General features: G+C 42.6%; 2 protein-coding genes across 6 annotated transcripts in view; both read left to right on the plus strand.

Moving 5' to 3' along the window:
• Positions 1-6,995, plus strand: RPS7 (ribosomal protein S7). Its single transcript, XM_069011540.1, has 7 exons — positions 1-66; positions 608-689; positions 998-1,069; positions 2,635-2,778; positions 4,350-4,414; positions 6,076-6,226; positions 6,880-6,995. Exons 2-7 carry the CDS (start codon positions 615-617, stop codon positions 6,955-6,957), a joined length of 585 nt encoding a protein of 194 aa, XP_068867641.1. The 5' UTR covers positions 1-66; positions 608-614; the 3' UTR covers positions 6,958-6,995.
• The window catches only part of COLEC11 (collectin subfamily member 11), a 50,722-nt gene continuing 34,337 nt past the window's right edge, over positions 6,980-23,364 (plus strand). The window contains exon 1 of one of the 5 annotated variants that reach the window (XM_069011535.1): positions 6,980-7,344. The gene's annotated coding sequence lies outside the window, so the exon portion shown is untranslated. Of the gene's footprint in view, positions 7,345-10,510; positions 11,194-13,951; positions 15,350-23,364 lie in introns of those variants that run through there. The other 4 variants (XM_069011537.1, XM_069011534.1, XM_069011533.1 and 1 more) reach the window with 4 other exon arrangements.

Below are 23,364 nucleotides of genomic sequence, written 5' to 3' on the forward strand. Positions count from 1 at the left end.
TCCCCGGCCCGCGATCTGTCCTGCTCTCGCGAGAGCTCCCCCTTTTCCCGGCCGGCGCGGAGCGAGGTGGGTGCCCGGGCCGGGGCCGCCGTTCCGCCGCTGGGGCCGCCGCGATACGGGACCGGGCTCGGAGCGGGGCCCCCCGCGGCACCGCGGCGTGGGGATGCGCCCGATTACCGCCCGCCCGGCGCCCGATGGCCGCCGGGGCGCCCGGGGCCGGGGGTGGCCGGCCGGCGGGGTTTCCCTCCTCCCTCGTCCGGCGGTGCCCCGCGGAAGGCGGGAGAAGGGGACCGGGAGCAGGGCCCAGGAGCGCCGCTCGCCCTTCGGGCGCCTCGTGGGGCTCTGTGAGTGGCGGTCCCGCGTCCCTGGGCTCCCGGGGCCTTGCAGTGCGCCCCGAGGTGGGCAGGCCCCGCGCTCCCCGGGACGCTTTTCCTGTCTCCTGGTGGGAACGCTCTGGAGCGACGTGCTGGGGCTGGCCTGGCCCGTGGGGCGTTCTTTGGCTTAGTTTTGGAGCGGGTGGCTGCGCAGCCGGGTTGCAGAGTCCTCGCTGTGTTTAGAACAGGTGACATATGCGTGGTGACAGCCGAAGTGTTCTTTTGCATTGCAGAAAGGCCATGTTCAGCTCTAGCGCCAAGATTGTGAAGCCTAATGGCGAGAAGCCAGATGAGTTCGAGTCTGGTATATCCCAGGTAGGTGGCTTTTCCTTGTGCTCTTTGGCAGTTCACTTCAGCTTACAGAGACAATTATCCAGACCCTAAACTTTGAGGTTGATCCCGTCTAAACGTGTTTTCTTTCCTAGTTTTACTTAGGAACTGAGTCACTTAGCATGTGTTTCCATCAGTTAAACTTGCTGGATGTTGGTGTGTATTACAGGATGTTAAATCTTTGATACTGACTGTGGTGAAAAGTATATAGCTGCTCTCTGGCACTTTAGTTTTAAGGGTTCTCATGAGATGAAGTGTATGTAATGGATCATTCCACAACTTCACTTTTCTAGGCTCTGCTGGAGTTGGAAATGAACTCCGACTTAAAGGCTCAGCTGCGGGAGTTGAACATCACAGCAGCTAAGGTAGGCTGGACCTTCCTCACCAAGAACTGGGTGGTGACTTGTTCTGTGTACGTTTAATTTTTGTGGATGTTAATGTCTTATCGCCTGTGATGGTTTTGTTATGTGCTGTTGTGGCTTCTCTTCTGGTATTTGCTGTTAGCATGTAGGATTTCATAATAGCGTTTTTCTTAGGAACTAGTCTGAAAAGTCACTGTAAAATCCCAAATAAAAGTTGAGTGTGTTAAAATAAAAGTGTTTAAAAACGATGAATCTACATTATGTGTCTGCAGACTGGGTTTGGGGTCTGACGCTGGCTTTTTGCTGTAGATATTGGCTGGAAATGTAGGTGTTACAGAAACTTTGTCATAAACTGTAATTAATACTCTGTAAAAAAATCCTTTGTGAGTCTCTTATGTACAAGTAATAGGTGATAGGTGGATTAAGGCAGTAGACTGACTTGGTCATGTAGCTTAGCCTGCTTGTACATTTCAATTTTAGATCATGCAGACAGCTGTAACATCAAGAAAGAAAAGGAAGAAGACAATTACTGGAAAAGGAGGAAGAAAATTAGTGTTAGAATTTGTCAGCCTGGGAGACTGGATGGCAGCAATGAAGCTGGTTACTGCAGTCAGAAACTTACGTGGGCTGCTTTTGGCTCTTGCCCAGGCCCACCAGTACAGACACAGGGTCTGACTGCTTAGAGTTCAGTTAAAGAATCTGGGAATGCAGAAAGCAGCTTGGTGTATGAGCTGAGGGGCCTTCAGAAGAAACAGCATCTTTGGAAGTGGAGCAATGCCAGCTGTCCTTAGTGAAGGGTTTTTAGAAACGTGTTTGTCGCTGCTTGATTTTATTTGTGAGAAATCTCCCATGGGCACCTTAGCTGGCTCATATGAAAGCATAGCTGGTGAGAAACAATCCATCCTTCCATTCTGTTGGAGAATGAGGGTGTCTCTGCAGCTGATTTCATGGGAGAAGTGCCTTGTAAGCCTATGGAAACTTCTTTGGGTTTGGTCAACTACTGGAGAGATAAACCAGGGGAGAAGTAGCCTGTCTTAGTGTATTGTAATCCTGTTGGCATTTGGACAGGTGAGAAATGGTTTGATTGAGTAGTGATGCAGGCCTAGCCAAGTGGTGGACAGAAAGTGATTTCCATGAAGCAGTAGATTAAAAGTAAGGGATTTGTTCCCTTAAACTTTGGAGTCTGCACTAGAGGCAAGTAATTTTTGAAACTGTGTATCAGCACAAGTGCAGATGTGACAGTAAACATTCAGTATAGTTACAGTTCTAGCATCTGAGTCTGATCCTGCAGAAGGAATGGGCTTTGCTGTTCAGAGGATGTGATTCTGAAGGGGGTGGTGGGATTTATTGCCCAATTACTCCTCCACAGCAAAACAAATGCTCTGATAGAGGTTTTTCTGTTCACTGCTTTGTCTGTTGAGATTAAGGCAGATACTGCTCTGTGATGCACTCCCCGCCCCACAGAGTCAGAAGCAAGACTATCAATACCTGTGCTCAGGGGATTCACAGTCAAACCAAACATTACTTCTTGACCCCCAGCTAATGCTTACTTTGTACTTCTGTTTCAGGAAATTGAAGTGGGTGGTGGCAGAAAAGCCATCATTATCTTCGTACCAGTTCCTCAGCTGAAATCCTTCCAGAAGATTCAGGTGCGGTTAGTTCGGGAGCTGGAGAAGAAATTTAGTGGAAAACATGTGGTGTTCATCGCTCAGGTAAAAAACCCCTTAGAATCACAAAAATGTTGATTTGGAAGGATCTCTGGAAGCGATCTAGTCCAGGCTCACGCATGTTCCGTTGTTGCATTACCCGTTCAAGATAATAGTGATAGTAATTCATTGTACCAGCAGGAAATGTAGTGAGTATCTGGTGGATGTTAACTAAAATTATTTCAGCTGGCAGCTATGCAAACTTGGTGAGATGCAAAGCTTTTTCATGGAGGATACAACTTTCTTGTTCTGGCCTCTTCTACTCTTTCAGAAGTTTGAGATTCAAAGCTTTAAAGTAAAAGGGAGCAAATATCAATATATTGCTTACTAAGCGCTTCAAATACAAGTTAATAGGAAAGGAGGAAAAAACCTCATCCAAGTTCTAAGTATATGATAGGAGCTAAGGCTTGAAAAGGTGTTGGAGGGATATCTGGGCTGTACTTAAGGGTTGGACAAACTAGGAATCTGTCTGCAGAGTGGACAATTAGACTGAAGCTAGCTGAAAATTTTTTATGATATATTTAAGAGACGGAGCACCTTACTCTGAATCTTTATGTGGCCAAGAAGATTTATTTTAATAAAGTGCCTCTGGCTCATTTCACCTAAAGGTTCTTCACCCAGAGGGTGATTGGGCACTGAAACAGGCTCCCCAGGGAAGTGGTCACAGCAGCAGGCCTGACAGTTCAAGAAGCATTTGGGCCATATTCTTGGGCACATGGTGTGACTTGTGGGGATATTTTGTGCAGGGACGGGAGTTGGACTCAATGATCCTTGTTGGTCTCTTCCAACTCAGCATATTCTGTGATTCTGTAAGATTCTGTGATTCTGTAATCCCCTGAGAATTCCTTATCAGTTCAGTAATCTGTGTTTTCGAAGGGAACATGTGCTTTTGAGTATGACATGACACAATTTGGATTATGGTAACCCCATCATGAATACAGTCATGGAGAAGCTGTGGTGTGATGTGATGGTAGAAAATACTGCAGGTGGCTAAAACTGCATCCAAAATGTTTTAAAGCATCTACCCTTGCAGTAGGGAAGTAGTATAAATTCATTTAGATCCTAATTTTGGAACAGGTTATATTTAAGCCAGGGTTTGATCTGGATTGTGCAATGCATCTTAAATGCTAGTTTTAATAATAAGATGTCACCAAGCTGACTGTGGAACTGAGCTCACTACTCTGGTTTGCACCAGAGGCTCAGTGTAACATAAGTTTAAAATGTCCTGGGATTTCTGTTCCCAAAGAAGTGTGTTAGCAGTGCTAATGAGACACAGTAAACTACTGTGGTTGTATTCCTGGGGAGGCGGTATGAAGTACAAATCTTTTATTTCAGTACACTGAATACAGTAGTAATTGAGAAATACAGCTGTACACCACTTCACCTTCTGCAGGCAACTCTAGTTCTCTAGTTTCTAATGCTGGTGTAACTTTAAGCATACTTAAGTCTATCTTTTTTGCTTTTCATGCATCAGTTTCTAGTGTGGGGGAGAGGGTGCACATGCTGGGGATGTTTCTGAGTTGATTGTAACCACTAGATACTGAGAAATGCCTTTTTTTTTTCTCTTGCCTTAACAGAGAAGGATTCTGCCCAAGCCAACAAGAAAAAGCCGCACAAAAAACAAGCAAAAGCGTCCAAGGAGGTTAGTAAATAATACTGATTCAGTATGACAGCCTTCTTTTGTAACTGGTAGTTTAGTCAAGTAATGGTGAGCTGAGTTTTTTGAGAAGTCATTCAAGTGATTGGGTGGTCTTGTCCTTTCTACTACTGCTTGAAGTAGCATCTGTCACTTGACTGCTAAAGTGTGTGGTAGAAAGTTCACCTTTGGGCTCTGTGTTGCATTTCTTAGCACTCCATTTGTATTTCCAGCTACAGCTATAGGAATTTTTTAGCTAGCAGTGCTGGCTTATAAACCCCAACCTGCTGTCTCTGTTACCACAATGTGCTGACAAGACCTATTTTTTTTTTAGTTGTAGGAAGAGCCTGTTCCACATCACATATTAGACTGTGCAGAAGTCAAGGCTTGCACACTGAAGGGGATATGCAGTAAGGGAGAGAGTGGCTGAGGAGGGGTGTAGGTATGAGTACTAGTCCCTCTGGATATGAATTTGATAGCAATAGTATAGTCATTTGTGTTAAATGGCCTTCCTGCTCTCATCTAGTCACTTGATTGCTAGACCTGCAACACTGCTATGTCTCTCTGGATGTCAGTGCCTCATATACATGTTGCTATATCATTATGTAAGTCCGTGTCTTAAAAGTGTGTCTTCTTTATGACATGTGGCATGTCTTGTGGCTCCTCCCTGCCCCAGTATTATACGTCTGTCATGTGTTACTGTATTTTGTAGTCTTCAGGCATGGATTTTAAAAGCACAGTTTCACGGTACTCATCCAGTGGCAGTCCTGCCTTTGGAGGACTCTGCTGTCTTCTATTAAAACTAGCACTGCACAGTGGTTAGAGAAGTTGGCATTTGTGTCTGAGTAGCATGCTGCCACTTTGTGCACAAAGGAAGGCAAGTGTGCAGGACTGCCCCTGTCTCAGCCTGAGGTGAGATCAGGCTGCTGTGTTGCTGTGGATGTCTGTGTCCCTTAGCTATCCCAGTCTTGTCAGGTGTGAAGTGCTGCTGTAGACACAGGTGTTAGTTACTAGTGATACTGCCCTGAAACTGTGGCTCGGGATGCTGGAAGTCTTAGTAGTCCTTAGACTCATGTAGAATAACCTGGGTCACCTTTTCTTGTGTTGGCTCACTAATGGACAGTTCAGGAACACGCATGGAGACTTCAGTCTTCTAAGCATGGACTCAATTTACCAGCTAGTCTTTTTCTGTATTACATTGGTCTTCTAAGCTGCTTGGGTTTAGGCAGATAAAGAAACCAGTGTTTTCAAAACTGGGTCTCCTATGAATGTACTCTGTGCAGCTGAGGATACTCACACACTTAAACTCTTCCAGTCAGTGTGTCTGGCAGAGTTACAGATGGAGCAGTTTGGTTTTGATTTAAATATTCATTAAATGTGTAGAAATAGAAGAATGTTTCAGGGCTGTTGCCACAAAACAATATGTAATCTAAAATATCAGAAGCCTGGCTACTTTTTCTTGTGCAGTCATTAAGTTTCTGCACTCTGTAGAATTTAGCTTTTCTTTTTTCATGACCTGTGATAGTGTTGTATTGTCACATTGTGGCATTAAACAGTAAAAGCAACACTGAATTTTCAGTCAAAGCATGCTATGGAAGATTTCAACCTTGTCAAACTGGAAAATTTTCAAGAGGATGTGTTTTAATGATATAAATGTGGCATTTCAGCCGTACACTTACTGCAGTGCACGATGCTATTCTTGAGGACCTGGTCTTCCCAAGTGAAATCGTGGGCAAGAGAATCCGTGTAAAACTGGATGGCAGCAGGCTTATAAAAGTCCATCTGGACAAAGCACAACAGAACAATGTTGAACACAAGGTAAATAAAAAAACTTACTTTCTCATGCAGGTCAGGGTGACATTATGACATCCCTAAGAGACTGCTTAGGGATACAGCAAAAGACTTGCCTTTTGGCTTGTGGCAGTGAAGATGCTTCTGTTTGTATGTGGAGTAAAGTGCTGAAATAGAGGCAAGACAGTTTTGAACTAAAGCTCGAGTTCAATTTGCCAAAGCCCCTGGATTATAAAGTAGCTATATTGGTTCCCTCATGGGACCAGACAGTTGTTTTATTGGGTTTTTTGTATGTATAGGGGTTGGTTGGGTTGCTTGGTTGGTTTGTTTGTGGTTTTCTTTTTGTTGTTTTTCAAGTGAAGCACTTAGTTTTAACCTCTAACAGATGTGTTCAGTAAAGCCTGCACTTTGCTTTGTTTTTTTTCTGGAGTGGGGAAATGGGGGGGTTCGTGTCTGGGCCTGCTGAGCTCTTGGGGTCTCATATTATTGCAAATCAAAGAAGGTCCAATACTCTAGAGGAAATGTATCTTTTGTGTAAATCCTCAGCTACCTTAATCTGGCAGAAAATAATTGGCCTCAGAGTGAAGATACACTGGCAAATAGTATAGTACCTTAAGTATGTTAACTGAGAGTTACTTGTTTACACAGCATGTATAAGCAAGATTTATTTGTCTTCACAGGTGGAAACATTTTCTGGTGTGTACAAGAAGCTCACAGGCAAAGATGTGGTGTTTGAATTTCCAGAATTCCAGCTGTAAAATGCAAAAAATGGCTGAATAAACAACTGTTCATATAAGAGAGTAATTTCATATAAATTTTGAATTCCATAAACACAGATGGGGATTAACTGGTTCATGGGACTTTGCCACTGTCTGGAGAGTGACACCTGTGAATCAAAGTATTAAGTCCCCAGCATTTTAATGGTAGCCCTATTAGGTGTTTATTGGGACTGTTGCAACACAACTGGACAAAAGAGTCCAGAGTCTGCAAAGAGAATTTGTAATGAAAAACCTAAATATTCCAAATCTCACCTTTTGGGGAAAATACAGAGAATTACTGTAGAGCAGTGGAACTCCCGAGTTTTGCACACGAGATACCGGTTGGAGACCTACATGTTCCTGACACGGGAAGAAGTCAACTAGCAGGTGGTGTGTGACTTACAAAATATGTAGAAATGACACCTGAATTAGGGGTTTGAATTCTTAGGAAATGTGTTGGGGGAGGCATAGGTTGATTTTGAGGTAACTTGCTCTAAGTGGCAGCATTTCTGACCAGTTCTTACCTAAAAGCAGACTCTGTAGTTTCTCACCTTTATCAGACTGAAATGGGAAGGAATTTTTACGTCTGAGTGCTCGACTACATCACTGGACAAAAACTACAGGTTTTTTAGGTATTGATCTTGCTTTCAGAAATGTTTAGGATTTTTTTTTTAGATGATGTTTTAACATGGTTCTGTACATGCTTGGTGATATAGGGAGAAATGGGGAAGGACTAGATGTATCAGCATCTGAAGGCTGATAATGTCTCAGAAACATTACATTTTTTACTTCAGTATCTGTGTTAATGAACGTCTTACACAAGCACAGAGGGGAGCATGGAGTTGGTCATGTAAAGTTCTGAGCAAATAATATTAATTTAGTACTTAATTGTGCTAAACATAGTATTAGGAGTGTTTAACGCAGTAAAAGACAATTCTGGAGTCACTATTAAGTGGAGAGCTAAGTTGGGAACAAGTTGTGTGGCAGTAGCACTTAATAACTTGCATTTTCCTACCTGAGAATAGATGGAGAAGTGCCACTCACCAAGGATCTTTGTACCTTTACGTCCTTTTTCTATTTACAGTAGTTTTGGTTGCTTCCTATTTGACACCTCTTCTTTAGCTATGGAGAGCTAAAAGGTTAAAACAAGTTCTGCATTGCTTTTGCATTGAAAAAATGACTTTAAAAGTTATGGCATGGCTTAGTAGGGTGAGATGGATAGCCCTTGCTGTTACTTTTGGAGCTGAGAATGCAAAGAGGGAAAACGTGCCCTGTTGCAATTAGTTGATTTCCTGTTACTTGCTGACAAGGCTTGAATATTTGCACAAAAAGCAGGCTGTATCTTTGAAGAAGTTTGTTTACCTTAAGGCCTTTTCCTATCTCCTTTTCAAACTTCTGTCTCTGGAGTATAACTAAATTCCTTATTTATTCCTTGACTATTGTTCATCTTGGATGATTCAGCAGAAGTGAATTCATCAGCTTCCCTTAGAATGAGATGAGAGGAGTTGTAGGTATATAACAAGCCCAAATCCTGGCTGCTTTTGTGGAGAATAATTGTAAAAGGTCTTAGAGTAGGGTTGCCATAACTTCTAAATTCAGGTTTTCATTGCAAAAATGAATATTACTCAGATTGGAAATGCCACCTCATCTAGTCCCCCGAAAATCTAATCTTGAGTCAGACATGTTACCAAGCTTCCCACTAAAACAGTCACAGATGGTAGCCTGTGCAAACAGATCTTGGCTGGTGTGGGCTGGAAGAAGCAGCTTGGGGAGTACGTGGAGACTTACCAGATGTTAACTACCTTTAGTTAGAGGCTGGTGAGTCTGCTGGGGCTGTGTAACCTCTGCAAGGAGAGGTGATCTTCAGCAGGCTTTGCTAGACAGCATTTCCTCTTCTATAGTGAAATGTAACTCAGGTTTCATCTCTTCATAGTAATAAAAATGTCACTTAAGTTTCTTTTGAAGCACTGGGAGGGGGTAAGTGGGGGAGGAAAAATCCGGTAAACTGAACATAAAGATTGCAAATGTTCCCAGGCATTGCCAGCTGCCTATAGATTTTTCTTGGATGTTGTTGCAAGCCCTCTTGAACTGTATGATATGCAAAGGCTCACAATGGCCCCATAAGCATATTCCTTGAGGGAAAGAATAATGCTGTCAAAGCTTTTTATGGTTTTTACATAAACTAAGCTACAAGGAAAGGTGAATTTTTGTGGCATAAAAATACAAGGCTGTGTGTTTGCAAAAGACTTTATAGTCTTAGTTTACCTTTATTTACAGACTCACTTGTGTGTTTGTGTCAGTGATACAATCAGACAACTCCCTCTGTCCCTTGACAAGCATACCAAGTGCATGCCTGCAATCTGGAAAGTCAGTTTGATGCCATCTGGTCAAGTGCTAATGAGGCTGCTGGAATGCTGGTGTCAAATGTTATCTTAACCTAAGCAAACTCCATGTGAGATGATGCTAGACTTTTCCTATACCTTTGATATGCTGGCACAGTTGAGCTCTGAACATGGGATTCACCACGGGTTTTATCAGCTGCTCTGGGTGAAAAAGTGGTGAGGCATTCTGTACCAAGACTATGCAGCAGTAGTATTTGGGTAGTATTAATGTGGAGAGACAGTCATATGCTGAAGTTCTTTCCTATAGTAGCTCCAAATGAGAAGCAAGGAGTTTTACATCTGTTGAGTGCTCATGAGACTTCCACCTGATATTAGAGCTTCAATTGCTTTTTTCATATGAATCCTTTCACTATGTCTTCAAATATTTTTGCCTGTGTGAGGAATATGGGTAAGACTGATCCCTGGTGATTTTTCTTCGAAAAGGTCTGTAGCTGTGTCACAATTCTAGTGTAGCAGAACTTGCTTGAAGTTTTGGGTGGTAAGTGCTTTACCTGTCTTGTATTAATAGGATAACTTGATATATGATAACATCATGTCTGAGTAGCCCCTCTTGAGTTTCAGTGTAGTGATCTCATGCCAAGCAACATTTAATGGAAATCCTATCACTCCTGCATTGTGGGCTGAAATAATCTATTTGCTCTTCCTTTGTTTTTCCTAAATTTTCCAAGTGGGAGGCCTGAATTTGATTCTCAATTACATCTGTAGGTCAGAGCAATGCTGAAAAGCTAGACCTTTTCCAGTTTGTGGGATGTGCTATCTAGGCCACTAGACGTTTATCAGAAAGACAGAAAAAAAGATGTTGATTACAGAAAATTATGAAGCCTCATAAAATGAAGGCTGGTGGTCAGGCTGAGGGAGTGAGTTTCCCTGTCTCCAGTAGGGGCTGACTGCAGCACTGATCAGTGTGAGTAATTCACTGCTGTTTAACAAAGTCCCTTTGCCTTGCCCGTTGCTGCCTGCCTTGAGGGTGCTCCTGTGAAAACGCTGCTGACATGAACACATGAACATCTCTGTACTAGTGCTCTGTTCCCTACAGAGAGATGCGAGTAAAGGACCTTATCTATGTATTGCCATCAATAGAAGAAAGTGTGTGGGATTTATTAAGTCTATGAGTTCATGTATCCCCTCTTCTACCTTCCAGTTACTCTTCCAGGAAAGTAATTCTTAAGCTTAGCAACATGCAGTTGCTGCTTGGTGTTACTAAATGATTGATTGCCAATGTTTTTAATTATTGCATATCAAGTTAACGTGTGGCTCAGTTGTGATCTGCCCCTGGAGCAGCAAAAATAGAATTAAATCAAAGCACTGAGGAGATTATTCCAGTTTTAGAGATGAGTAACAGAAAAAGCACTACTGCTTCAGTGAATGCTGATTATAAATTTTATACAAAAAGAAAATTAATGCAGCATCACTAATGAAGTTGAAGGCCAGATTTTACACAGTTGCAGGTAAAGTTAATCCTGTGTTGCTGTAGCCACACTGATCTTTCCCACCATACATCTCATGTATTGCACAGCAGAGGTGTTAAGGAGAGCTGCTGTCTGTGCCCACAGAGGGCAGAGGTGCTGGGACTGTGCTAAGGGGTGCAGATGGATGGATATCTTCACAGGTCTGCAGGCTGAGCTTTAGCAGGGTTGTCTTAATGCTTAATAAAGTTGTTTCCTATTTTCTTGCCTAGAGAGATACTGTTACGTGAAGCAAAGGGAATAGGACACATCATTGTGCTGCCCTGAGAGCAGAGGAGGGGTGGCACTTGGCGTGCTTGTGTACATGTCTGTACCATGGAGGAGTCCTGCATCTGCTGCATCTTCTTGCCACTTTCAGGAGTTTTTTGGTAATGCCCTGGGAGGCTTAATATGGGCTGGTTAGTGAGGCAGCTCTTACTTTCAAGAACTGGAACAGCATTTGTGATGGCCTGCAATAAAACAGCTCCAGCAATTGAGCTCAGATACTTATTTCTTAGAGAGTTTGGATATTGGAAATTATCATCCTTTGGAAAAATCTGATTGGGAAATGCTGATACCATTGGATGCTTTGCTAAACCAAAGGGAGAATCAGGGCCGTGTCATCTCTTAAGATTTTTAAATAAGTATTGTGTTTAATCCTCCTACAGATGCAAAGATAATGCCAACTCACTAAGCAAAGAGTAGAAAATTTTGCCTGGATGCTCCTAAAATGTATTAGTGTATTTTTTCCTGTTTTCTAAAAACTTTTTATTGTCCTTTTACAACCAGCTGGATTTTATCTGCATGGGTTGGCTTTGGTTTGAATCCAAGACTTCTACTTGTAGTTGTGTCAATGTGGTATTTAACCTGACTTTAAAGACTGAGGAAAAGTTGTGTAGTGGGTCAAGCTGAGGTAGCTGGCCTAAGTGGTATCTTGCTGTATTGAAACAGAATGGTTTGGGTTTCAAGGGACCTTAAGGATGATCTACTAAGTCCCCCCTGCTGTGGGCAGGGACACCTTCCACCAGATAAGGTTGTTTAAAGCTCCATCCAACCCGGCCTTGAGCACCTCCAGGGATGGGGCATCCACAACTCTGGGAAGCCTGTTCCAGTGTCTCACCACCCTCACTGTGAAGAATTCATGGTATCCAATATAAACCTTCCCTCTTTCATTTGAAGCCTTTCTGCCTTGCCCTGTCACTACATGTCCTTGTAAAAAGTCCCTCTCCAGCTTTCTTTTAGCCCTACCCCCCTTTAGGTAATGGAAGGTGCTCTAAGGTCTCTCAGGAGCATTCTCCAGGCTGAAGAAGCCTGACTTTTCAGCCCATGTTCATTAGAAAGGTTCTCCAGCCCAGCTCTGATTGTGTTTGTTAGCCCTCCTCTGGACTCATTCCAACAGGTCCACATTTTTTTTATGTTGGGGGTCTCAGAGCTGGATGCAGCACTGCAGGTAGGCTCTCCGGAGAGAGGAGTAGAGGGACAGAATCACTTCCCTCAACCTGCTAGCCACACTTCTTTTGATGCAGCCCAGGATGTGATTGGATTTCTGGGCTGCAAGTGCACATTGCCAGGTCATGTTGAGCTTCTCATCAACTAACACCCCCAAGTTGTTCTTCTCAGGGCTATTCCTGATCCATTCTCTGCCCAGTCTGCGTTTATGCTTGGGATTGCCCCAACCCAGGTGCAGCCCATGGCACTCGGTGGTGTTGAACTTCATGAGGTTTGCACAGGCCCATCTCAAGCCTGTCAAACGGATCTCCTGTTTTCTTGCAGATAGGACTCACATTTTCCTTAGTCTTCCTTTTATCACTGATGTACCTAAAGAAGCTTTTTTTGTTGCCTTTGATGTCCCTGGCCAGATTTAGTTCTCCCAGGGCATGTTAGCTTCCCTAACATGATCCCTGCTTGCTCAGACAATCTCTATTCCTCCCAGGCTACCTGTTCTTGCTTCCACCCTCTTCAGGCTTCCTTTCTGTGTTTCAGTTTGTCCAGGAGCTCCTTGTTCCTCTGCACTGGTATACTGTGGCCTCTGAAGGCTGTCCCTGTCCACCCAGCAAAGGGTGGCAAAAAGACTGAATCAGCTCTTCAAGTGCTACAGTGTCCCAGACAGACATGTTAATATAATAAAGAACTCAATAACCAATGGCTGTTGTGACCTGGTGATGACCTAAGCTGCTCCCACATGCATCAGTACCCCAGTTTGCACATAATAGCTTGATCTAGATGATGCACCAGTATGGCTACACAGTTTCCAGTCGGTTTTTGGAGTGGGAAAAGGTTACTTAGGCCCTTCTGTATGGGGACTATGCCTTTCTCTCTCTCATGTGAAAGGAAACTTGCTTATTCTCCCTTTTCCTAGAGAAAACACTTTCACTGCATTTATAGTGTTTGCCCTTTCCTTTTGAACTCTGGTCATTTATGTTTATGTTTTCACTTCTGCTCCCCCAGTGCTGAGTCCTACCTTTTCTACTGACTTTCCCTGAATGGTTCTATTTCTCCATAATATTCTGTTTCTGGCCTTAAAGTTATTTGCCTGTGTTTACAGGGAGAGTAGATATGTATGTAAATGGAGTTGTCTTTGCCATGGTAATATGATCTTCAAAGGCTTGGACTACAGTCACTTTGCTGCATTCTTTACATAAAATGTTTGTCTTGGTGAGTTGCTGCCAACAGAGTGCTGCAAGGGCCCAGTCCTGCTAATTGCCTTCTGCTTCCACTGAACTGATGGGGCTTGTATGCATAAAAAATGAACTTTGAAATTAGAGTTGCGTGGTCCTTACACAGTTACGTTCATGTTCTACCATTTTGTCCTTTCTTTACTGAGGTAATCTGGAAGTTATAATTGGCTCTTAACTTTTCATGACCATTTGGTGTGTGTTAAAATACAGGAGTCCATAGCAGCGGAGGAGGGTAGCTAGGTTCCAGTCCAACAGGGAAACATTTATGAAGGTAGTCCACAGGGAGTCCTGAGTATTAGGCATCACTACCTCTTATTGTACCTGATTTTGTCTTTGCTGTCAAAGCTGGTCAGCGTGTGCTGTGCTGTGGACTAACAAAATACAAGCTGTTGTGGGAAAGAAGGCTGCACACCCCAGGCTTAGGGAGAGGTTTGCTGGGAGAGAGGATATGTAATGTCAAGAGCAAAGCAGGAAGAGAGTGCATGTCATCAGCTTGTACTGCAAGCCCCACCACAGCACAAAATTCTCAGTGGAGTGGACCTACACATCAAAAGAGATCTGAAAAATGATAAAGAAGTGAGCACACAGATGATTCTATTGCAGCTTTCTCTAGCCCCTCAGTCTAAAACCTTTTCTGTGTTCTGATACTTTCCTGATCTTGAGACTGTGGAAGATGGAAAGGAACCTCCCACTACTGCCCTTAGCTCCTGTCCTGGTTTTCCAGTAAGAGGTCTCATATTGGGGGTTGCCCAGGCTCCTAGCCCACAGCTTGCTTGCTTATAGCATGACCCCTCAAACCTTACGTGGAAAAACTGGGAGGAGGGAACAGTGGCATGAGATGGACGGAGACAGGATTCACAAGATTTTTTGGTAGCTATCAGAGCTACAGTCTTAAAAATATAGCAGCTTTTCATCAGAGGGTATTAATTGGCATAGTCACAAGTGGTACTCTATATTTGGCCTGAAAATTGAGAGTGAAGCCGTTTCTGTCTGTTGAAGTATAAACTGCTGTGACTGAGGGGAGGTGTTCTCAAAATCCCACTTCCCAGAATCAGCTGGCCCCAGTTTTTTGCTGCTCAAATGCATGTGGACTACTGTGGTTTATCCAGGCCTCAAATTAGTTTAGCTGTTTAAGGTAAAACCCAGAGTTGTGCAACTATTTAGAAGCTATAGTGAAAGAGCACTAAAGTCCTATCAAAAGGTGTTTTAAAAAAAAACCAACAAAATTTCGTTAAGATGCCTGCCATGTGGATATGTAAATTTAGCATTTACACTGTTGTGGGGTGTTCAGACATGGCTCTGAAAAAGTTGCATGTTTTACTCAAGTCAAGAATGCTGCAGCCAATTGGAAGAATGGAGAGGATTTCAGTAAGGGGAGAGTGTGTTAATTATCCACACAAGATGTTCACATTCAGTGCTGCGTTTCATGTGTTTTCATATCCGCTGAAGCAAAGCAAGGAAAGCGTTGTGCTAGGGCAGTGTGCATGCATGGCTTAGAGCTGAATAGATGTAAATGGTTAAAAAGGGGTTCTCTGCTAGAGAGGAGGAGGGGAAAGTAAGTGTGCATTCCCAAAAAAGTACATTCCCAAAATAAAAAGCTTACATCATGGACCTTTTCAGTTTTCCCACACTTCTTCCCTAATTATTGTCCTGCAGGACAGCTGATCTATTTCAAACAGGAAGCTGTTTACAGATAACACTTGCAACTGTTTTGTCTGATTTGTTGAACTGTCGAAAAGCAAAAGACAACCTCTTTTCAAATTAAAAACTGTCAGACTTCTGTAAACAGCAGCAATGAGGTTCATCTGTGCAGTGTCCCTGCAGGCACAGAGCATTCTGCAGTTCCCATTCTCTCAGCAGCCATAAGGTAAGAAACTTTTATGCTTTCATTCTCTAAAAACATGTAGAGGAAAAAGTCTGGAGGTTTGTTAGGGGGCTGCTTTGTATATGGCAAAATATGATTGACAATCCCCAAATAGTAGGGGAAGGTAAAGGAAAAAAAGAGCTTTCTCAAGTCTATCGGATAATATTGGACCTTTCTATTGAGAAGCACCCATGTGGGTTAGATCACTGAATGCCAGTTTAGTTTAGGGGGGTTGTATTTAAAATACACAAATGCCATTGGAAAAGCTCCCTTTCCTTTTAGCAGGGAAGGAGAAAACAGTATATGAATTTTACCTTTTCCTACAACTGAAATTTTAGTTCATTATTGAGTTGTAATTCCTGGTAACAGATACAGGCAGTTGTCTGTTTTCCACTTTTAAAAGTGATCTTTTAATACAGCTGCAAAGCAGAGAATGAAGACTGGCATTGCAGAAGTGAAACATATGACAGAAGGACCAGTAAGGGCTGGAATTACACCACTGGATAATTAAGAGCAATCTCAGTGTAAACCAAATCATTCTGGGAGTAGCACTATGCAGAAATGCTTAGTGAGCTATAAGGAGGTATAATGATACAAAATCTTGATCCAAGTGAGTAGGAATATGAGAGTTAAGCCATACTTCAGTAAGCAGAAGGGCACATGCCTGCTTTTCAGTCATGAGCTATGAAAAGTAGGATTCATAAGGGACTTGCAAGTTTCCATTCTGACCTCTGTGCATGCATATGTGTTCAGTATAGGGAGTGAGATTTTGGAGCGGGATTGTTTTCTAGCAAAATCAAATCACTGTGGAGAACTGAAATACCTGAATTTACTTGCCATACATGAAACAGAGCAACTGGACTGGAAATACTATGGCTTTGATTCTTGGGTATTGAAAGATTTTTAAAATGTGGCAAATGTAAAAAATGTTGCCCTATGTTTTCTGCTCTGTAGCTGAGATCTTTGTATTTCATATCTATGTGATTGTGTACATGATCATGAGCATTTAAAGCATTGTAGTGATCAGAAAATATAAAACAAACACTGATTTAAAGGTCACACTTACAACACTGATACTATCCCTAAAATTTTAGTATGCTACTGATCCAGCATAAATATGGTGTGCCAGTGTTCTAGACACTGGAAGTAAGACTTCCAAGTTGAGTATTCCTTTTAAAAACGTTTGGAGTGTGTTTCATAAAATTCTTATATGTAGCTGTTAAAATGAAATTATTTTTTAATTAATACATAGAAAATGTGTAACTTAAATTCATAGTCAAAATAACATTTTAAACGTGGCATAGTCCTACAGTCAACAGAGAATTGCACTGTGTAAGGAGCAGACATCTACTGTGTAATTTCTAATTGTACGTTATGTTCAAGGCTATTTTTTTCTGATTATTTTGAGTGATTTTACACTGTTTCTAAAGTTCTTTTTAGTCATCTCTAGGGCTGTCCAAAAATTCTTGAACCAGAATCCTTTTGAAGTAGGAAGACTTTTGGCAGAGCAGCTTTTTAAAGAAAGTGTCAGTTTTCTGGGATAGTTTAGTTCTTTTGTCAAATTATTTTGGCTGAAAACCAGGAGAGTTTAGCCAAAAATATTCTCATGGTGTCTCTTGGGAAGTGTAGTTTGTGCTTTGCATTGCATTTCACTACTGGCTGAACTTCACAGCTGAACCACGCTTCCCGTAAGGCTGTGTGGTCAGGGTCTTGCTATTTTAGTTTCCCTTGATGAAAGGAGTGATAGGATGTATTTTGGAAAAGTTAGTCTCCTGAAAGAGGCACAGACTGGGCTCATGAGGCATCAGCTGGTTGATAACTAGTTGGCAGCTTCTTAAAATTCGAGTGCTTCCTTCTGGTTTGCACATGTGCCACAGGCCATCCTGAGAGTAGGACCCTTCAAGAGAGTGTCAGAAGAAGGTTTAAAGCCTTTTGATGTTTTTGGCCATGCAAACACCTGTGCAAGGGAGAGAACATTTAATAACATTTCTAAGGCTTTGTTAATGCTTCTGCCAACTTTTGTGCTAAACATGTTCCATTTAAGACATTTGGAACTGAAAAATGCAAGGGAGTATGGCTGGATTTTAATATCTTTTAAGAACTCTTAAGTCAAGAGGAAAACAACCTACTAGGAGCTTGAAGCGTTAGAAAGAGGTGGTTTTGAATCCAGCAATGTGTCATCTCACCCATCTAAGTGCCTCTTCTGAAAAATCTACCCCTGGGTCATTTGCCTATAGTTGTATAAGATGTCTGTAGGCAAGAGAAGAGCAGAAGTTGGTCTGCTTGAGCTCTTCAGCAGTGCACCAGTCTCTTCATTTTTCCTTAGGATCCAAAGATACTTAGTTTCTGGGACTATTTGGACGCTGCTTCCTCAAAACTTTATCAGGAGACTGGTTAGGAGGTCCATAGGGTGTCCTGGAGACCAGGACAGAGCAGTAAGACAAATGGTGAGGAGTTTTAGGATTTACACTAGTTTCTTTCTGCACTGAATCATAGAATGGTTTGGTTTGGAAGGGACTTTTAAAGATCTAGTCCAACAGCACATGAACGAAACATAGACATGAATAAATAGATTTACAGTGCTGCAAGTTGGATACCAGACTCAGACCAAGAACGGACAATGTTGATGTGCAACATGGAGCGAGTGGAGAAGAGCTGAATGCTGAAGAAAGTGACTCACCACAGTCAGACAAGTGTGTGATGGCCACAGCAGCCATCTGAAAATTGCTTGTGAGAGATGCTCCACAATTCTCTCTGCTGCATGTGGAAGTGGATCAATGCACCATCTTTAGTGCCAAGTGCCTGCAGGAACTAGAGTTCTGAAAGGTGGAAGCTTACCTTGAATGTGTGTGCTGAGTTGTCCTTCGAGCATGGAGATTTTGAAAAATGGCTCTGAGAAAAGTGTTTTCTACTTTAAAAGTTCTCTCTGAAAGTTCTGTCTAAAAGTTCTCTTTGAAAAATAGACTGCTGCTACTCAGCTGCCACATGATAACCTGCTGTCTGGGACCACTTACCTGGGAAGTAGGAAGTCTAAATGCACCTCATTGCACTGCTCCAAACCTCCACCTCCCATCTGCTGGAAAGGTGCCCTTGTAACTAACCAATATGGTAATTTGGTGTGCTTGGAGGAGACTGAATGATTTTGGATGTGTTTCCTTGATGGAAATGGGCTAGGTGGGAGAAGAGTGTCTTCTTATTCTCCTCTGGCAAGATGTTGACCGTCTCTGGTCTGTGCAGTAAGAAAAGCTTAGGCACTCAAGTTTTCCAGTAAAACCACAGGAACCTCCGACCTCTTAAGGTGACTGAATTGTTAGGAGATGGTTTTGGATGCTTTGTTTGAACCTGGGATGAGGTCACAGATTCAGAGGTAGTGTTGCCAGTGTTGAACTTAAGAAGCTCTCACTTGGAAGTTTAGGGGTGAAGAATGGGGGCAAAGGATGGAGAGTGGAAAGAGAAACTTCTTCAGCTTTGGCTGTTTTTTGAATAGGGACCTTGAAGAATGAAGATGTATCCATAGATGTACTTAAGTTCCTGGTGCCTGTCTTTGTCTGGTCTCAAGCACGGCTCTCTCTGTGATTATTTTCTTTTTGTCCTGTTTGCTAATTGTGGAATAAGCATAAATAACAACAACAACAACAAATCTTGCAGACAGTACTCTAAGATTTTCAGTTTAATTTGAGTGATTTTCAGGCTTAGTTGTGGATCACCCCAAAATCTCCTCTGATAGTGCTGATGATTTTAACAGATACTGAAACTTGCTGACAATAGTTATGCATTTATTCATCTTTAGTGGACTCTTTAGAAATAGTCTGTGGGTCTCCAAGAGCCCATGGAGGACACGTTGATTTGATCTCCCTCTGGTCTGAATGCCAGGGATAGTCTGCTCTTTGGAAGGTCAAAATTATATAAGTGATTGTATAATTTTAATTCTACTTATATGTATAATTTTTTATTATCATCAGAGAAAAGTTTGCAAGAGACCTAATTTTTGGGAATTAAAACAAAGAACTTTAAAAAATTGATATGAAAGAACCAGCATTGTTAGATGGCACAGTAATAATAGTCAATCAAGTTAAAAACACCAAACAGGAATGTAATGAAGGCCTAGCAGAGGAAACAGAAAAAAAAGTCTTATTACATAGGAAAAGAAAAATGTGTGTCAATGAGTTTTCTTGTCAGAATGGTGTTAATGAGAAAACAGGTCTCTGATGGCTCACTGGAGTTGTGCTCAAGAAATGTTAAGGAAACAGGTACTGAGAACATGTGGCAGAGCAAGAGAAGGACTGATGGTGCATGCTAAGGAGACTCCAGGGTGCTGCTGGTGTCAGCAGCACCTACAGATGCATTTGCAGTGTTTCTCTCTAGCTGTGCAATGAACTTGCAGTTTAAAGCTAATGTAGAGATGAAGTGAGATGAGGTAATGAGAGCCATGCTATGAGCTGCAGCTGAAAAAACTCTTTATTGGAGATTATCTTCCCTTGCTTTTTAGTATCTTCATTAATTGGGTTTGTTTAGGCAGAAGAGAAGGCTTTGGGGTGACCTAGTTGCAGCCTTCCAGGACCTGAAGGGAACTTATAGGAAAGGTGGAGAGGGACTTTTTACAAGGGTGTGTAGTGACAGGACAGGGGGAAAGGGTTTCAAACTGAAAGAAAGTAGGTTTAAATTAGATATTAGAAAAATATTCTTTACTGTGAGGCAGTGGAAGAGGCTGCCCAGAGAAGTTGTGGATGCCCCATCCCTGGAAGTGTTCAAGGCCAGGTTGGAGCTCTGAGCAACCTGGTCTAGTGGAAGGTCCCTGCCCATGGCCAAGGGGTTGGAACCAGATGATCATTAATGTCCCTTCCAACCCAGGCCATAATATGATCTATGATATATGATATGATATGATATGATATGATATGATATGATATGATATGATATGATACGATATATCAGAACTGCCTTGTATGTAATTGTGGAGCATCAAAAAGTCTCTATTGTCGTTCTCTACTTTTTATGACTGGTATATAAAACCCATAGAGTGGCTTAGTGGGCAGCTGGCATCCAGCCAAGGCCAACCCACCCCATCTGACAGACTGTCTCCTAAGCAACTCTGTGTTTAAACGTGCATTTGCCTATTTACGCTTAATGTAAAAGTGATTACATTCCCCCTGTTCCTTGATTTTAGGGAAGATGACATTAAACGTTGCAGCTACGGTGTTGAGTACAAGGACTTTCTGATATGTATAGAACTGATGCCTCTGTATCTTTTTGGCAGCACTGAGTAACCACAGCAAGTCTTGGTCTTGTTGTTCATTGTTCCTTTTCTTAAGTCAATTGGCAGATACTGGGATTTCAAGTCAGTGTACTCTTTAACACCACTGAAGCCTTTTATTTTACTGGTAACTGCACAATCAGGACAGTAGCATTAGTTTTTGCTCCTATAAGTGCCCTATAAATTCTGAGCAGGCAAATGTAGAGGTTCAAGTGATCACTGCTTAGCTGTTCTGTGGCTTCTTAATTGGTGCATAGCTGCCCTCTGGTCATGTTCTAGCTGTGTGAAAGGTACATTTGCTGCTATTGTTAGAGAATTTGCTGAGTACCAAAGCAGGTGGAAATGCCAGTAGTTATCGCTTACTTAACAGAGCTTGTTATATTACTCTCTAGAAATGCACATCATTAAAATACAGAAATCTCTCAGGGCAGTTGGTTAGATGGAAGGACTTTAATGAAAAAAATTCAAAGGGGGTTGTCATCCTTGAGAATCTTTTGGTAGCAGAAGCATCACAGTATACAGTTAAGGGAAGTAACACCTTCAGTTTATATTAATTGAGATAAACACCCTTGCTTGCAAATTGTGTTCTACACATCCTATCTGTTTCTTTCTGAATTGATATTTCTTTTTCAAAATGAAATTGTCAAAAGCATCTCAAACTGCATGAAATCCCTTGTACTTGTCATAGGTTAGCGAGCATAGTCCCGGAAGGGATGTCCTTGCTAAGGGGTGCTTACAGCTTCCTCTGGGACCTGACAGAACCTATCAGCTGGCCAGTTTGAATATGGACAATTCTTTAAGCCACTTAAAGTTGTGACCGCCTCTGTGATACACACTTAAGAATAGACAAACTCCCCCCCAAGCTCTCTCTCGTTTCCGGCGCTGGCACAGGTGGCTGCAGGCCCCGTGCGGGGGCCAGCGGGCCCAGCCAGGCCCTGCTTGGGCCAGGCCGGGCCGGGCCACGGCCAGCCTGGAGCTGATGGGCCCTGTTCCAGCCGTGGAACACCCCCCCCACTGCCTTGCCGTGGGCAGCCGGAGCGGCTCGGAACCCCCCCCCTCTCCACTGCGGCCAAGATTTCAGCAAAGCGGCACCTCTGTCCGGCAGAGGCCAGGTGACCAACAGCGATAAGCCACATTCCAGCTGCAAGGCCGAGGTGAGATTAACCCTTTTATTGCTGTGAAGAGCTGAAAACCTGAGGGAAGAGAGAGAAGAGATGCTTAAAGCTGAAAGTCTGTTGTGAAGCTATGATATATCAGAGTATCCTGTTGTAATTTCATGAAGATATGGGGGGTGGAGTGTTCAAGTCATAAGCAATAGGCAGATGCTGCCGCAGCTGTAATTTCATGAGAAGTTTGGACAGAGAGAGATGAACCAGATGAACCAGATGAGGACTTTTGCTCCAAAGAGGAAAGGAGAAAAACCTCAATTCCTAGAGATGCTTCCAGAGATAGTCTTAAAGATGAAGATGACCCTTTGCTCCCAGGGAAGGAGGAGGGCCTCTGTTTTTTTTGTTTCTGAACAGCTCAACCTTAAAATTGTACCCCAGAAAACTTTCAAGAGTGGACCCTCGAAAGCAGTTGCGGGAAAAGCTGCAAGTCGGGGGAAGGGACTCACATCATAAGCAGAGAGACTCCTCTTCCTAAATGGACTGAACAATATTTGGAAGTGGGTGGCTGTCTCGGTGTGATACTGTTTTCATAGCATGAGCAAGAAGAGACTTCTCTTTCTAAATGGACTGAACAAGGTTATTATGGAAGTGGTAAACAGACTGAACATCTTAAAGGGTTGTCTTTACATTGTCAGTGGGAGAAGGGAGGAAGGTGGGGGGAGGAGGAGAGTTCTAAAGGTGGTATAATTTTTTTTTCTTTTCTTCTTTTAGGTCTGTTAATAAACTTCTTTATATTCATTCAAGTTGGTGCCTGCTTTGCATTTCTCCTAATTCTTATCTCACAGAAGATAAACAGTAATGAGTATTTTAGACCAAACCACTACATACTCCTTCTCAAATTTTAAATATATTTGTCACCCAGTGCATTGTACATGGTAAAGGATTTTGAGTGCATGTGCTGTGGTATGTGTAAGAGCTGCTCTGGGAGGTTTTGCCACTGAAAGATATTTCAGCTGTTTCTTTTGGCATAGCTTTCAGGTTGGATCATGACTATTGCCAGTGATATAGACTGATTAGTGAAAGTCTGCTGGAGCATACTAGTGTAAGAATACTTTGACTTCTGAGGACTTTGTTAATGTCTAGTTACCTGCAGGAATCGAGTGTCTTTGTGCGTGCTTCAACTAACTCACATCAGACGCATAGAAATCTGTTTATTATCCCACTGCACTTTGCTTCTACACCATTTCTATGTACCAACCATATATTTTCTATTAATGTGGGCAGCTGTTTTGATAAGTTCCCCTTTCTTTTGCCTTCTTTCCCTTATCTGCATTTGGAAAGGTGTTGTCAGGGCTCTAAGAAAAAAAGGACATTGGGTAGTACTGTTGGTATTCAAGATCACCTGTCACTTCTCCAGTGAAGATATTATAAAATCACAGAATGGCCTGGATTGGAAGGGGATCTTTACAATCATCTAGTTCCAACCCCCCTGCTATGGGCAGGGACATCTTCCACTAGACCAGGTTGCTCAAAGCCTCATCCAACCTGGCCATGGACACTTCTAGGGATGGGGCAATCCACAATTTCTCTGAGTAGCCTTGTTCCAGTGCCTCACCATCCTCACAGTAAAGAATTTCTTCCCAGTATCTAATCTA

Source organism: Aphelocoma coerulescens, chromosome 3 (genome assembly GCF_041296385.1).
Source record: "Aphelocoma coerulescens isolate FSJ_1873_10779 chromosome 3, UR_Acoe_1.0, whole genome shotgun sequence".
NCBI lineage: Eukaryota > Metazoa > Chordata > Aves > Passeriformes > Corvidae > Aphelocoma > Aphelocoma coerulescens.